The sequence below is a fragment of the Carcharodon carcharias genome, chromosome 13 (genome assembly GCF_017639515.1).
Source record: "Carcharodon carcharias isolate sCarCar2 chromosome 13, sCarCar2.pri, whole genome shotgun sequence".
NCBI classification, from domain to species: Eukaryota; Metazoa; Chordata; class Chondrichthyes; order Lamniformes; family Lamnidae; genus Carcharodon; species Carcharodon carcharias.
In genome coordinates this window covers 33,896,597-33,911,730 of record NC_054479.1, presented here as the reverse complement: position 1 = coordinate 33,911,730, position 15,134 = coordinate 33,896,597, and the positions used below count along the sequence as shown (strand labels likewise).

Below are 15,134 nucleotides of genomic sequence, written 5' to 3'. Positions count from 1 at the left end.
TGGAATTCACTGCCCAAGTTGGTGGTAGAGGCAGAAATTCTAAACTCATTTAAAAAGTACCTGGATCTACACCTCAAGTGCTGTACGCTGTAGGGCTATGGGCTGGGTATAGGAAGGTGGGATTAGAAAAGGCACCTGAGTGTCCTCGGGCTGGCATGGACAAGATGGGCCAAATGGCCTCTTCTGTGCTGTAACTTTTCTATGGTTCTATCTCCCCTCCACCACAATAGCTCTACTTCTACAACCTCACCCTGCTTCTCAAACACAGCATTGGGTTTTTAGGGGGATACCATCAGACAGGAGTTTTAAATGTGATGATTCATCTGATTAGATATGAAAGCTTGATGTAGAACATTGAACACAGCATTACCACATGCCTTGAAATGAGTTTTCTGGATCTTGTTACAAATAACACGGTTAATATCTAGAGTGATTCTGTATGGTTGTGATAATGTGAATCTCAACAAAGTGACTGTTTGTCAAAATCAGAGTAGTTGTGTTGATCCCACATATTCTGTGCAATACAACAGGGCTTTCATAAATGCAGTTCCCAGGTGACACTGTACCTTCTTTACCTTTGCTTCTAGATTTAATTTGTAACCTACCTTCTCTCTGCAATTCTCTGAACCCATTCTGATCAATTTTCTGATGGGAGAGTAATTTTGAGTCAGGCGATTCAACATGCTATTACTGTGGCTTTTCAAATTTACAATGGGCAGAATTTTGCCCTCGGATGGTGTGCGGGCCCCACTGGCTCAGCGGCAGGCAGACAGCCGACCCCCGCCACCGAAACGGGGCCTGCCGCTATTTTGAGTGGGTGGCTGCCCGACAGGAAGCGCTATGCGTTTCCTGTGTGGGTGGGGGAGGGATCCCCATCTGTCAAAGTGCGCTCTTTCGTGCATGCACGTGATAGAGTACACTGCTCCCTGAGGCAAAGTCCTGTCTCAGGGAGATTCGTGACAGGTAAGAGTAGTCTAAAAATAGATAAATATTGAAATTATTAACATGTCCCCCTCATGTGACAATGTCACATGAGATGGGACATGTTAAAAATAAACATGTAAAATTTATTAAATGTTTAAAAAACGGACATGAAACTTCATCCCGCCAGTGGATGAAGTTTCATGAATAATCTGGAGCCCACTGGGGCTCCTGGTCTGCCCGCCAGCCTTAAGCTTGGACGGGCAGGTCTTTAATTATCTTAATGAGCCTGTCAATGGCCTCAATTGGCCATTGACAGCTCTGCGGGTGGACAGCTGATTTCTCTTTCCTGCCCGCCTTCCTAAAGATTTAAAGAGACCGGGATAACGTCAGGGATTCCTCCCGACGTCATCTCGCGTCATTTTTCCCTTGGCGAGCGGGCCCCACCCCCAAATCGCCGACGGGAAAATAGTACCCACTGTCTCACCAAAACCATTCCCCTCATTCTCCCCTACAAGTAGGTCACATCTCTGTTCTACGAGTCATTATTCCTATATTACCACCAGAAGTGAAATCTGACTCATGAACACAGGTGAAACTATTTTTTTTTGTGATTTGACTGATAAATTTCCATGATTACATTTATTGAAAAAAGTTACATTTATTTTTTTGATGTGGGCAACACTTCCAAAACCACATTTTAAAAGTTGTTTTATCCAGGTGCTGGGTTGTCTGCTCAGTAACTGTATTTTTGCTAGGCGACTTCGGATAGCATTATAATTAGAACCATGGAACTATAGAAGAGTTAAGTCAAAGAAAAAAGCCATTCAGCCCATTTATCTGCACTGGCCAAAAAAGAGAAAAATGAAGAAACTAGCCACTCATTTTAATCCCAACCATGTAATGTGGGACTGGAATCTCAGGTAGGCCAGATTGGGTATGGGTGGTAGGTTCCCTTCCCTGAAGGACAATGGTGACTTCTAGAACAATCAATTAGGTTTCATGGCCCTTTATTCCCGAAGCCAATCCATAAATAATCAGGCTTATTGAATTTAGTGTCACAACTTGCCATATGATCTTTTTGAAATATGATCTTCTGGGTTACTTATCTAGTACCATAACTGATCACACACTTATGTCTGGTAACGTGACTTAACCATGACATCACCATGCAAGAGAAAAAGGGAAGAAAAGCTTTTCAGAAAATTCATGGAAAATCTGAAATTGTAGAACCTTGGTTAGATCGCACTTGGAATACTGTGTGCAGTTTTGGTCTCCATACTCCAAAAAGATATCAAAGCAATAGAGGAAGTGCAGAAAATATTTACAAGGGTGTTACTGGAATTGAGTGGATGAAACTATTGGGAAAGATTGAGTGGGCTAGAGCTCTTTTCTCTGGAAAAGAGTAGACTAAGAGGAGACCTGATAGGGATCTTTAACACTATGAAGGGATTTGATAAGAGTTGATGTGGAAAAAATGTTTTTACTTATGGGTGACTCCAGAACAAAGGGGCATAAATAAAAAGATTGCCATTTAACAGATCAAGTAAAATATTTAGGAGGAATTAATTTACACTAATGTTGGTGAAAATATGACTGCAGCAGATCGCATTGATGCATTTAATTCATACACCGAACGAAAATTTTGAATAAAGGGATACAGAGTAGGAAGAAGTGATTAGAGTAGAAGTAATCTCATTTCTGTTTCTGTATTGTAGATTCTATGTATTTCTATATCTATTTTTTTTCAAATCACATGCTTCACTGGATTTCCTCCATTAAGACATTGCTTAAAATTTACCAGTTTGACCAAGCTTTTGGTCTTCTGCTTCCTGATGTGACCCGCTGTCAAATTTTGTTTGATACCCTCCTCTGAAGCACCTTGGGATGGTTCACTACATTAAAAGTATTTTATAAATACATATTGTTGTGGAAAACTGATGAAATAAAGGGGCTGCTTTGAAGATTCAAAAGAAGTGGAGAGTGACAGACAGAATATAGAACAGATCAGTCAATGATCCAAAGGTGGAGAGGGAGCAATGGAAGTGGGACCAGTATCAGCCTCTCAAGGGCAATTAGGAATGGGCAATAAATGCAGGCCTAGCCAGCGACACCTACATCATCAGTGCATTAAAGATCTGCAGAATGAGCAGAGAGGGTCAGGATAGCAGAGTGTGTAGCAGTCGATCATCCTGTGAAATCAGGCAAGAGACCACAAATCCAAATGGGTGGGCAGTTATAGACACATGGCTGACCAAAGGGTCAAATGCTTAGTGCACAGTGGCTTGAAGGAAGCAAGCAGGCGACACCTTGACCTGGAGTTTCCGCAGTTAATAAAGACACTTGTGGACATACGATTATTTTCAGCAGGGGATGAAGGGATGAATCAGAACTTTTTTAGTTTCTCTCTCCATAGATGTTGCCAGGTCTGCTGAGTTTTCCCAGCATTTTCTGTTTTTATTTCAAATTTCCAGCATCTGCAGTATTTTGCTTTTATTTAAAGGATGAATCAGCTTTGGGCAGGAGAGCCTTTAAACACTCAGTTTGAGAACAGCAGCAGTAATGCACAGGTCAATGCATGACTAGAGGAAACTTTAATTTACACTTCATAAAAATGTTATTAAGGAGCTATTGTCCTTTCAGAATGATTTTTAGGAGTGTTAAGGATCAGAAGACTCAAACACATTTACCAAAGTTAGTGTAGTCAAGATTGTCAGTTCAACTGATATATTAGAAAGGGTGCACTCAGGTAGCTGGTGTTTGGGGTTAAGAACAATTTAGAAATTATTTCATTTTTTGAGATTATCTTTACTGACTCAAGACAGATTATGATTTGAAAATCTTCCAAAAGAATTATTCCTTCTTTGTGGGATGCAGCCTGGATGAGTGTGTGAGAGTTATTACATTCTCAATATTGAAAATTTCCATCGCATTTCCATCTACAGGCATAACTGCTACTCTAAATTATATAATGGTTGTCCATGAAACAAGATGACCATTAAGGCTTCAAAGAAACATATACCCCATGCATTGCATTTAATATAAAATAATGAAAACTTGAATCCTACTATTGATTTAAGCACTATTGCAAACAGAAGAAGCATTGATAAAAAAACATGGCTTCCTCCAGAACAGTGGTAGGCAACTGGTAGTGCAGCCCGCAAGACATTTTGTTGACTGTTGCCCATGGTCAGGGTTGCCAGATTCCACTGGTTTCTGTCTGCATAGGTTTTTTCCTACCACTACTACTAAAGTGATACGCACTCAAAGCAAGGACACGTGAAGTGACGTGCGTGCTGATTGCACACAACATCGACTGTGAGATCTATGCGCTCCCTCTGCATCCAATCAAAGGGTTGCTATTGCTCAATCGGCACACCCTGCAAATTCTTATTCATGTGGTCATGGTTAGTGCACATGCGCGATTTCAATCTTGTGGCCCACTGAGATGAAGGAGGACTACTCCTGTGGCCCACTCACTAGCCCAGGCTGCCCATCACTGCTTTCGAATAAGTGTCCCTAAAGCCATCCCTTGGGTTTTATGCGCTGCTGTAGAGATGGTCGAACATTGCAGTAAGGAAGAGCAAGACAATAGAGGGGTTTGTAGAAGAGAGTGGGGATTTGAAAAGCAATGCATTGAGTCACCAATGGAAGTCAATATAGTAGAGCTGGAAGTGGAAGCAGGCAAATGTGATGACCACCTAAATGTAGTGTTCAGTGCTTAGTAAATACAAACATTAAACACCATTAGGCTCAACCTAGGCAAGTAGCTGGAAAATGAAATTAAAATGGATACAGATGGTGTTAAATCCCAATCCAAACAGGATGCTTTTAATCTTGTTAATTTTGAGCTGGAGTAAGTTTGTATTTCATCCACAACTTGATGTCAGACATGAGCAGTTAGTAGTGGCTATTGTGGAGTCAAGGCTGCTACCGAGAAAGTCACGGGCAAACATAGAAGACATTTGAGGCATGTAAATGGAATAGTAGGGGCCAAGGATGAAGCCTATGATGTTCTAGAGGTGATTGTACAAGTGCAGAAGGTTAATCCAAGGAAGCGATGTATTACAGAGGTACCCAAGCACATAGACTCAATCATGGATGTAAAAGAATTCATGAGCTCCACACTCACTACACCAAATATACGAATGGATTGGATGGGGAGAGAGCCAAAGACGATAGTCAATTCAGAAGATTTGGGGGCTAACCCTGGTCTTGGTATGATCTTGGAATAATCAAGGTTTTGACCACAGAGAGGGAGGATCCATGTTGTTAGAGGTGGTCAAGCTGGATCAGGTTATGGATGACCAAGTGAGTGCACCAGATGCACTGAAGCACAAGGATCTTTTTGAGTTTGCAGAGTTGGCTATTGTATCAGTGAGGGACAGAGAGGATCTAGGGAGAATGAGAGTCAAAAGGAAAATGAAGGCAGTTCAAAAGACATTGTACAGCTGTTAAGCGGTACAAGCTTTTCATTATTGGGGTAACAAGGAGGCTGAGTAAAGGAAGCTGTGAAGTTATTCTTCATTTCTTATACAAGCACCACCTGGTTCTAATGATTCATGCATGATCAAAGAAAGATAAAGTAGTGGTACAGTAATGGATTGACAGGTTTCTTCCTAATGGAGACACAAAATCCATGAATATCATGTGGAGATAAGAGTTTGCAGTCTGTTATCAAAAATCCATGACCTCAAGCAATGGGAGTAAATGCAGCTTACAGAACATGGCAGTGTTCTGCTTTTCAGCCATGGGCCAATGACACATTACACAGCGCAATACCCAATACCACTAAAACATCTCAAGCATTCTGTAAATTTAATGCTAAAGATAGCATTAATAAAAAAAACAGGCAGCCTACCCAAACTAAAGTCAACATCAAGTTATTTTCAAACTCAGACTGATGATTCACTCAATTCCTTGCGTGCCCAGTTGGCGAAAGCTTGTAGCAAGTCAGTGAAAATTGCTTAGACATATTCTATGGTCACCTGGTGCATTGTAAACCTAGGCAAGCAATTGGAGAGATCCTGCCTAGTGATGCTTTGAACACTGGACTTACATTTCACCAAGTTAGCTAAGGCAATTTCAGGTTAACATCAGCCTTTCCACAAATTAGAAATATCTACTTAAATAGACCACTGATGGAATAGTAACAGTGTTGATGAAGCTTTCTTCAACAACCAACCTGGAGACTATTTAACACATTGGCCTTATTAAGCTGAAAAGGGAAATGGAATATTATTTTGTTTTAAATGCTGATATGTTCCCCATTCGAGGGAAGTGGGGAATGTCTAGAATTGGGAATAAATAATTTTGCTATGTCAATAGTACAAAAAATCCAAAATTGCATCTTTAATGAGATTGGTCTCACTATGTGGATAACATAAATCAATTTCTGAATAATTAGCAAAGCGAAACAGATTATACTTTTTTAGAAAGTAAGTCTAAATTTTTCTCAGTTAACTGAAGGGTGGTGTCCGAAAAAAAATGCAAGGAAATTAAGACAGTTGGGTCTGAATTTCATGGGATCCTGCAGTCCACCCTGCCACCCCCTGCAAAAGTCTGACACCAGGCGACCAAGTTAAAAAAAGACTGCCCCACAGGCTAAACAAGCAGAGAGTGGGACTTCTGCCCCTCAGTAGGAAGAAGTCCTGCCCCCGAGAGCTGCCGGCCAATCTAATTGGCTGGCAGCTCTAGCAGTCCCAGGACTGAGGAGGAGAAGGATCAGGGAGCCTAGGGAGAGAGGTGAGGAAGATGGGGGCCTGTTTTGGAGGCCATGCAGGGAGGAACAAAGAAATATCTTGGAGATGGATACCAATGATATGCACAGGACATCCCCCTGAATGATGTTCCCCACCACCTCTGTCCTTCCCACCTTTTAACAAAATTGAAAGAAAATTGGCTGTCTCATTCCCACCCGCGTAAAATCCGCGTTGATTTCTGCTCTGTTTTGAACTAACTGACCTCAATTGGGTGGTGGTAGGGTGCTGGTTTCAGCTTCATTATGTTGAGTAGCATTCAGTATATGGATGCCAGTGTATCCACTCCATTTTTAAAATGTTCTTATGGGATGTGGGCATCATTAGCCAGATTGGCATTTGTTGCCCGTCTCTAATTGCCCTTGAGAGTAGTTAAGAGTCAACCACATTGCTGTCAAAGGCCAGACTGGGTAAGGACAGCAGACTTCCTTCCCTAAAGGACATAAGTGAACCAGATGGGTTTTTGCAACAATCGATGATAGTTTCATAGCCACCTTTACTGAGGCTAGCCTTCAATTCCAGATTTTATTTTTGATTCATTTAATAAAAATTCCACCAGCTGCTGTGGTGAGCTTTGAACCTGTATCTCCAGAGCATTAGTCTGGATTACTAGATCAGTGACATTACCAGTTTGCCATCATCCCTAGTTGGTGCTCAGTGAGACTTGCTGGAAGGGAGCTCATGACTTCCATGTGTATAATGCCTTACATTGTCTCGTGACATCCCAAAGCACTTTACAACCAATGAAATACTTTTGAGACATAGTTACTGTTGAAATATAGGAAATATGGCTGCTAATTTGTGCACAGCAAGCTCCCTCAAACAGCAATGAAATTTTTATGTCTTGGGTAAATGAGTTCATTGGCCAACTGAACTCTAACTGCAAACCTTATGTTCTCCTCAATTGCTACTTGCAATCAATAATGGGGAGAGACTGATGTAAGAATAAACAGTAATGGTTTATTGAGATGTAGGGCAGAGCACCAGATCATACATGCTCACTCAGAAACCTCCAGAACTAGACTTACAGTTCCCAGTTGCCTGCGCTGTATAGTGATTCATCAGTGCTGTCACATAATCAGTACACTTGCATTGTCTTAAAGGGACAGGGTACCTCACTTTACCACAGAAATAAATATCCTGACCATCTGTTTTAAGGTTTTGGATGAGTGACAAATTTTGGCTAGAACATCAGGAGCATCTCCCTGCTCCTCTTAAATCATGCTGTGGGATCTTTTACATCCACCTGAGGGGGGAGATGAGGCCTCAGTTTAATGCATAAATAATGACCACCTGGGAAGTGTTGACACCTTCGGGTAATCTGGGAATAAAATTGATGAAGCAATCCCTGACAGATCCAACTAATGGTCGAGAAACTGACCTGATACAATCATATGAATTTTATTACAGGAAAGACATAATAAGTTGAACTCCACAAGTTCAGCCATTTTAGCCAGTGAACAGCAGAGAGAAATATTGCAGCCTTAATGCAAAGCTATTTCAGCGGGTGGTAGCATGCACTTGTGGTTAACCTTTGGCTCTTTCATTTGGGGCGAAATCATCTCCTGGTCATTTTCCAGCAGTTTGAAGCACCTTTGTGATAGGATGTGACTCATGGTGTCCTTCAGGGATCTGGATTGGGTCTCAGCTTTTCACTATATTTATAAGTGACTTGGATGAAGGACTAGAAAACAAAGTTTGTTGAGGGACTAATTTAGGCAGCACAGTAAATAGTATGGTTGGGAGTGAAAAAATTCCAAAAGGACATTGATAGATTGACTGAATGACAAAACATTGACAGATGGATTTCAGCAAGGCAAAGTGTCAAATCACACCCTTTAAACCTAAGAAAAATAGATGAGTATTTTCGAAATGGTAAGAAGCTTGGAATTGTGGATGTGCAGAGAGACTTAGGGGAAAAGTACAGAAATCACTAATAGCTAATGCACAGGTTAAAACAAGAATTAAAAGGTAAATGGAATGTTGGTTTTTATCTCAAGAATCCTGGAATGCAAGAGGGTGAAAGTTATGTTACAGCTGTACAAAGTTCTGGTTAGACATCATCAGGTGAACTGCATTTTGTTCTGGGCACTGCAAATGTCAGAAAGGATATATTGACATTGGAGAAGCTGCAGCATAGATTCACCTGAATGATCCTAGGGCAAAAAGGGTTAAATTATGTGGATAGGTTGCACAAACTAGGTTTGCGTTCTCTTGAACATGGAATATCAAGGGGGTGATCCAACTGAGGTGTTTAAGATGATTAAGGGATTTAATAGGGTAGATAGAAATATTTCCTCGAATGGGGGAATCCAGAACAAGGGAACATAGTTCCCACCTTCTGCACCCAAAAAAACAATCTGTTGAAGCTAGATCAATTGAACATTTCATAATGCATAATTTTTTGTTAGGCAAAGGCATTAACAGTTACAGAACCAAGACAAATCAACAAAGATGAGGTAGAGATCAGGCATGATATAATTGAATGGCAGAACAGGCACAAAGAGCTAAATGGTCTTCTCCTTCTCCTATGTTCTTTTCCCAAGTAAAGTTCAGAGAGAACAGGATGGAGCATGACTGTGATCACCCACATGGGAGGAAGGCCACATGAATGCTCACATTCACTCTCACAGCTTGAATTTGACTGACTGTCTCTAAAGTGAAATAATCTGACCCCCTGGCACCTGTTGGATTGGGGCTAATGAGTTGGAATTCATCTGGGGCAATAGTTCATCAGCACCCTGTTTTATATTCTTTCCTATTTGAAAATCAGACGGAGTGCTGACACACTATCACCTGTTTTACGCTACTGCCCAAATTGAATTTCACTCTTTTTAAGAAAAGAAAGTTAGTGAAAATTAGAATCAAATTGTGACTCAAAATTTCACATGAAATGGGCATAGTTCATCACCATTTGAAGGTGGAGTTTGAATGAGTGACATCATTATCAGATTAAGGTGTGGTGATTAATTCCATTTTCAATCATCAAAAATTCCAATAAATGGTTCAAAGATATAAATATGGATGTTTTGCTGCTGTCAGTAGACATTTGAAAGGAAGTCTACTGCAAGAGTGTTCAGGTCTTTAGCTACTGATTAAAGATAGCAGTATTTCACCATGAACTTCACAGCAGGTAAAAAAAAGAATATTCAAAACTTAATATTATTTTGGTTACATGTAACTTTTTAATGCTAAATGTTACTTGTATTATTTCATTTATTTAACACATATTCAATGCATCATTCCAGGGATCAGAAAACTCTGCTTCATTTTACTGCTTAATGCAATTCATTGTGCTTCACTGCCCTTGAAGAATGTATGCAAAACAGTTGAAAACCTGGAACCTCAGAAACTCTTACATGATGTCGTGAGTATATTCTAACATGCTATCATATCCAAGTACTTGAGAGTTTTTTCTAATAATTTTCTGAAGGTCTTATAACCAGCAATAAGGCCAACAAATTGTTGTCTGTGGTTACTAATAGTTATATTTCTAATAGAGAGCAACTTCAGGCTGAATGTCCTTCTAAAAATATTGTAGTACTTATTCATTTTTAATTGAAGTCCATTGTTCCTTATTTCTGTATTATTTTTGAATAAAATTTTTCAAGTAAAGTATATTAAACATTACCATCAATGAAAATAGATAGTAAATCCATTTGCTGAAATGCTACCAGTATTCATAAGCTACGCCAAGACATATCTTGCATTAATGTATGTTTATTTTCAACATATACTTCATTGCTTTACACTGTCTTGTTTGGGGTCAATATTTACATTTAAAACATTTTATTGAAATTTATAGATTAACTTCCGTTTTTCAGTCTGCTGCTTTTGGTCCCAAGTTCAATGTTACTTTTGAATAATTGTGTTAAATTCTACCAAGCTATTTTAATAGGGAAATATTATTTTCTTTGTTCTCTCCATTTCACATAGATTAAGCATCAGGGATTAGATTCCAATATTTTGAATTTAATGAATCAAGCACTGACCATTGAAGGTATTCCAGGATTAGATGATATGGATTCAATGGATAAAACTGGACGCCTAGAGAAATTCTACAAAGCTTTCGATGGTTTATCATTTTACTTTCGCACGTTGCTAACAGACATTCTTCAAAATCAGAAGAATAAACTGAAATTTATTGAATTCCAGATGGAGAATATTACCAAAGAGCTCAGTAGATCATTGGGTACAATTCCTACCCCTGTTTCCAACCCAACTATGCAAATAGAATCTGATTTTGATAAGAAGCAATTCAGCTACAAAATAGTTAAACTGTATGTGATATGGTTAGATGCAATGAGGAAACATTTTTGTCAGTAGGATGTTGATCTAACTATTTTTATTTCAAGATCAAGCTTTTAAACTTAGTTTTTATTTATAGCCAATGTCTCATGGTGTTGCTCAATTAAGTTTAAAGATTTGCTGATTAATGAGCAGACATGATGCACTGTGTATTGTACAAATATTATGTTATTGCTGAAGTGCAGTCATGTTTAAACTGGTCTGACGTTGTAAAGCTATAAAGTCCCATTGTCAAAGGAGCATCTCATAAGGTCATTTAGAGACTAATTGCAGTTGATAACTCCAGATCAGAAAAAATATCTTTTTTTAGGATGCTGTATTTTCATTCATAGTTTTTATTTATTTAGCTGTGATTTTTGTTGTTTTAAGTCAACTAAGTACATGTGTGATTTAGATGTTGCACATGTTACAGGCACACTATTTTGACTCCCATGGTGCACAATCATTTTATTTATTTTTTTATACATATTTATTTATTTATGTTTTGTTCCTGCTGTTCTATGACTGCCCAGCAGTAGGAAATTGGGGGTCACATGAGGTGAATTATTCTATATCCACTTGCCCCTCCAAGTTCAGATGGAAATCCCAAGTCAATTGACCTAACAGACTGACATCATGGTGCATTGTGAGGCAAGGGGAAGTGTTTGTTATACTTCTGCTACACAATTGACTGGGCTTCATGAACAATTATTTTATAATTCCATAATTTATATATTAAATTGGTTTGTTTATAAAATACCTATTGAAATCTTATTAAAATATATTTATTATATATTATGTATTTATTTATGTTTTTCTAACTTATATTTATGTATCACAACACCTCAACTGTCAGACTTCAGTCATACATTTTTATTGTTAAATTCTATACACTTAACAGTTGCAAATATCAACTCATGTGGCTGTTACCATAAGTGTGTTCAGTATTAAAGATTGAACTCAATTGTTCGTCATATTTCTAAGTGATGCAGTCAGAATTTCAGCTTATCATGGTTCTTCAGTCCTGCTTCATGAGAAAAATTGAGTGATGTGTGGGGATCTGCACTTGATTCATATACATTTAAAATTCTACCAACTATATCTGTTCTATTTGAAAAAATCTAATCTCAAAAGTACTTAATTTTTGCACCGAAACTTTTTCTTAATAAAAGTCGAATACAATGTTTTTAATGACAAAAATGGATACTATTTTATATTGTTCACATTGCATCTAATTAGCAGCTGAAAAATAAATGAATTCTATTTTGAACACTGGCTGATTTCTGTGTAGTGTGATGTGCAGTTAGCAAACCCAAATTAGCAGTTGGACCTATTGTTTCTCTCATATCATTAAAACATCTATATTAAGTTCAAGATATCCCAACAACCCAAATAATGGAAGTGTACCTACTTGTGATGGGTTTACGCCTCCTTGCGTCAGTACCATCAAGTGTCATATTGGGACCAGATACCCAAGTTATGCCAATATTTTTACACTGTTGCACATTGGAATGGTTTGTCCACGACCATGTCCACTACCAGTTTAGTCATTTGCAGCACTGGTGAGAAGGTCAATTAAAAATATACCTAGAAGAACTCTCATCACTATTGTGTCCTTCTCCTGTTCCCTCTCTCTGCCCAAGCTTGCTCTTCCTTTTCTCCCTGTCTTCAGGTTGCCTTGCTGTGTGAATTCCAGTTATCCCTTTGCGCCCATCAATTCCTATAGTTGTTTCTGTACTGCGCTGGTGGCTTATCTTCTCCAGTTTCTGGTAAAGGCACTCATATACAAAGTGGATATGTTCTGTAAGTACCTGTAAATACACAATTTCAAAGTGAAGCTTTAGAATAAAAGCTTGCGTGTCATGGAACACTGAAATTTGATTAACCACAGATAAGCAGTTTCCTCTCTGCTGAGTCTCTTCTTGTAGTTACACAGGTGCAGTTGAAAAATGGGGATTGCTTTTAGTTTTAAAACTTATTCAATGATTTTTTAAAATCTTCTAATATCCATTTGTTTGATCTAATCCAAAAATGCTTGGATCTTATGTTGTTTTATTTATCGTGCAAATTCTTCAACTTTCCTATATCTATATTTATATTTAAAACTGCTAATCCTATTGTGTCAGGTTTCACTTGGCCTCATTTAAAATGTTGACATACCATTTGTTTCATTTATTTACCTGGCAATTGAAATTTGGACGGCTGTCAGAGCTCCTGCCCCTATCAGTGAGTGACAGGGTGAATCCTGCAATTTGGACACAAACAGCTCTCTGCTCCCCCCTTCCGCTCCCCCTACCTTCCCCCTGACCACCTACCCCCCACCCAAACTCCACCACTGCAACAAGCAGGTCAACAAAATAATTATGGTAAACTTCATAATTAGAGTAACGCACTAGAGGTGACAAAGCACTCTTCCTCTTGAGCAAGTTACTCCTTTATCTACCATAGTACCCTATTGCAATTGATAAGAGCCTGCAACCACAATGTGCAGAAAGTTGTTTGTATCATTCAATCCTACCCCCTCAGCATCAGCACAACTTCTCCATATACCCAATCAGGTCATGCCTGTAGCCATGGAATTCTGAGGCTGGCATGGTTGACAATTATAGATTAATATCAAAATTTCATCAGAGCCCTGGTTAAAGTTTATAACCAAACAGCCAAACTGTGTTTCTCTTACATATGGGCATTAATTGCATAAGAAATAGGAACAGGAGGAGACCCTCGAGCCTGTTCTACCGTTCAATAAGATCATGGCTGATCTTCTCGTGTTTCGATTTCCACATTCTCAACTACCTCTGATAACCTTTGATCCCCTTGCCTAACAAGAATCCATTTACCTTTGCCTTAAAAATATTCAATGACCCCGCCTCCACCACCTTCTGAGGCAGAGAGTTCCAAAGTTGCACAACCTTCTGAGAGAAAAAATTCTCCTCATCTGTCCTAAAAGGGCCACCCCTAATTTTAAAGCAGTGCCCCCTAGTTCTGGACTCACCCACAAGAGGAAACATCCATTTGATGTCAACCTTGTCAAAGTTGTTCAGGATCTTCAATCAAATCACCCCTCACTCTTCTAAAGTCCAGTGGAAAAAAGCCCAGTCTGTCCAACCTTTCCTCATAAGAAACCCACTCATTCTAGGTATCAATCTACTAAACCTCTTTTGAACCACCTCCAATGCATTTACATCCTTTCTTAAATAAGGAGACCAAAACTGCACACAGTATTCGAGGTGCGGTGTCACCAATGCTCTGTATAACTGAAACATAAAATCCTTACTTTTATGTTCAATCCCTCTCATAATAGAGGATAGCATTCCATTCGTCATCTTAACCACTTACTGTACCTGCATACTACTTTTTGTGACTCATGTAATAGAATACCTAGATCCCTCTGCACCTCAGAGTCATGCTGCCATTCTCCATTTAAGTAATACTTTGCTTTTTTGTTCTGCCTGTCAAAGTGAACAACTTCACATTTTCCCACATTAGCTCCATTTGCCAGATCTTTGCCCACTCACTCAACCTATCCATATCCATCTGCAACCTCCTCATGCCCTCTTCACAGCATACTTTCCTACCAGCTTTGTGTCATCTGCAAATTTAGTTACCATGTCTTCACTCAACTCATCTAAGTCATGGATGTAAATCGTGAAAAGTTGAGGCCACAGCACAGACCCCTGCTGACTCCACTCGTCACGTCCTACCAATCCGAAAAAGACCTGTTTATGCATACTCACTGCTTTCTGCCAGCCAGCCAGCCAGCCAATCTTCTATCCATGCTAATATGTTACCCCCTACACCAAGCGCTTTTATTTTCCATAATAATCTTTGATGTGGGACCTTATCAAATGCCTTCTGGAAATCCAAGTACAATACGTCCACAGGCACCCCCTTATCCACTGCGCATGTTACTCCTTCAAAAAACTCCAATCAATTAGTTAAACATTATTTTCCTTTCACCAAACCATGCTGACTCTTCCCTATTGCCTTGAGATCTTCTAAGTGCCCAGCTATAACCTCCTTAATAATCGATTCTAATAACTTGCCCATGACAGACATCAAGCAAACTGGCCTATAGTTTCCAGTTTTCTGCCTCCCTTTCTTCTTGAATAGAGGGGTTATATTTGCTACTTTCCAGTCTGACGGAATCTTTCCAGAATCTAGCGA

The 15,134-nt window shown here is 39.2% G+C and overlaps 1 protein-coding gene across 1 annotated transcript in view; it reads right to left on the bottom strand.

Annotated features, from left to right (window-relative positions):
* Nucleotides 1-15,134, bottom strand: part of LOC121286026 (leucine-rich repeat-containing protein 43-like) — a 76,317-nt gene that overhangs the window by 50,313 nt on the left and 10,870 nt on the right. The window contains exon 2 of the mRNA XM_041203047.1: nt 12,555-12,778. Coding sequence (XP_041058981.1) covers nt 12,555-12,778 — 224 coding nt within the window. The remainder of the gene's footprint in view (nt 1-12,554; nt 12,779-15,134) is intronic.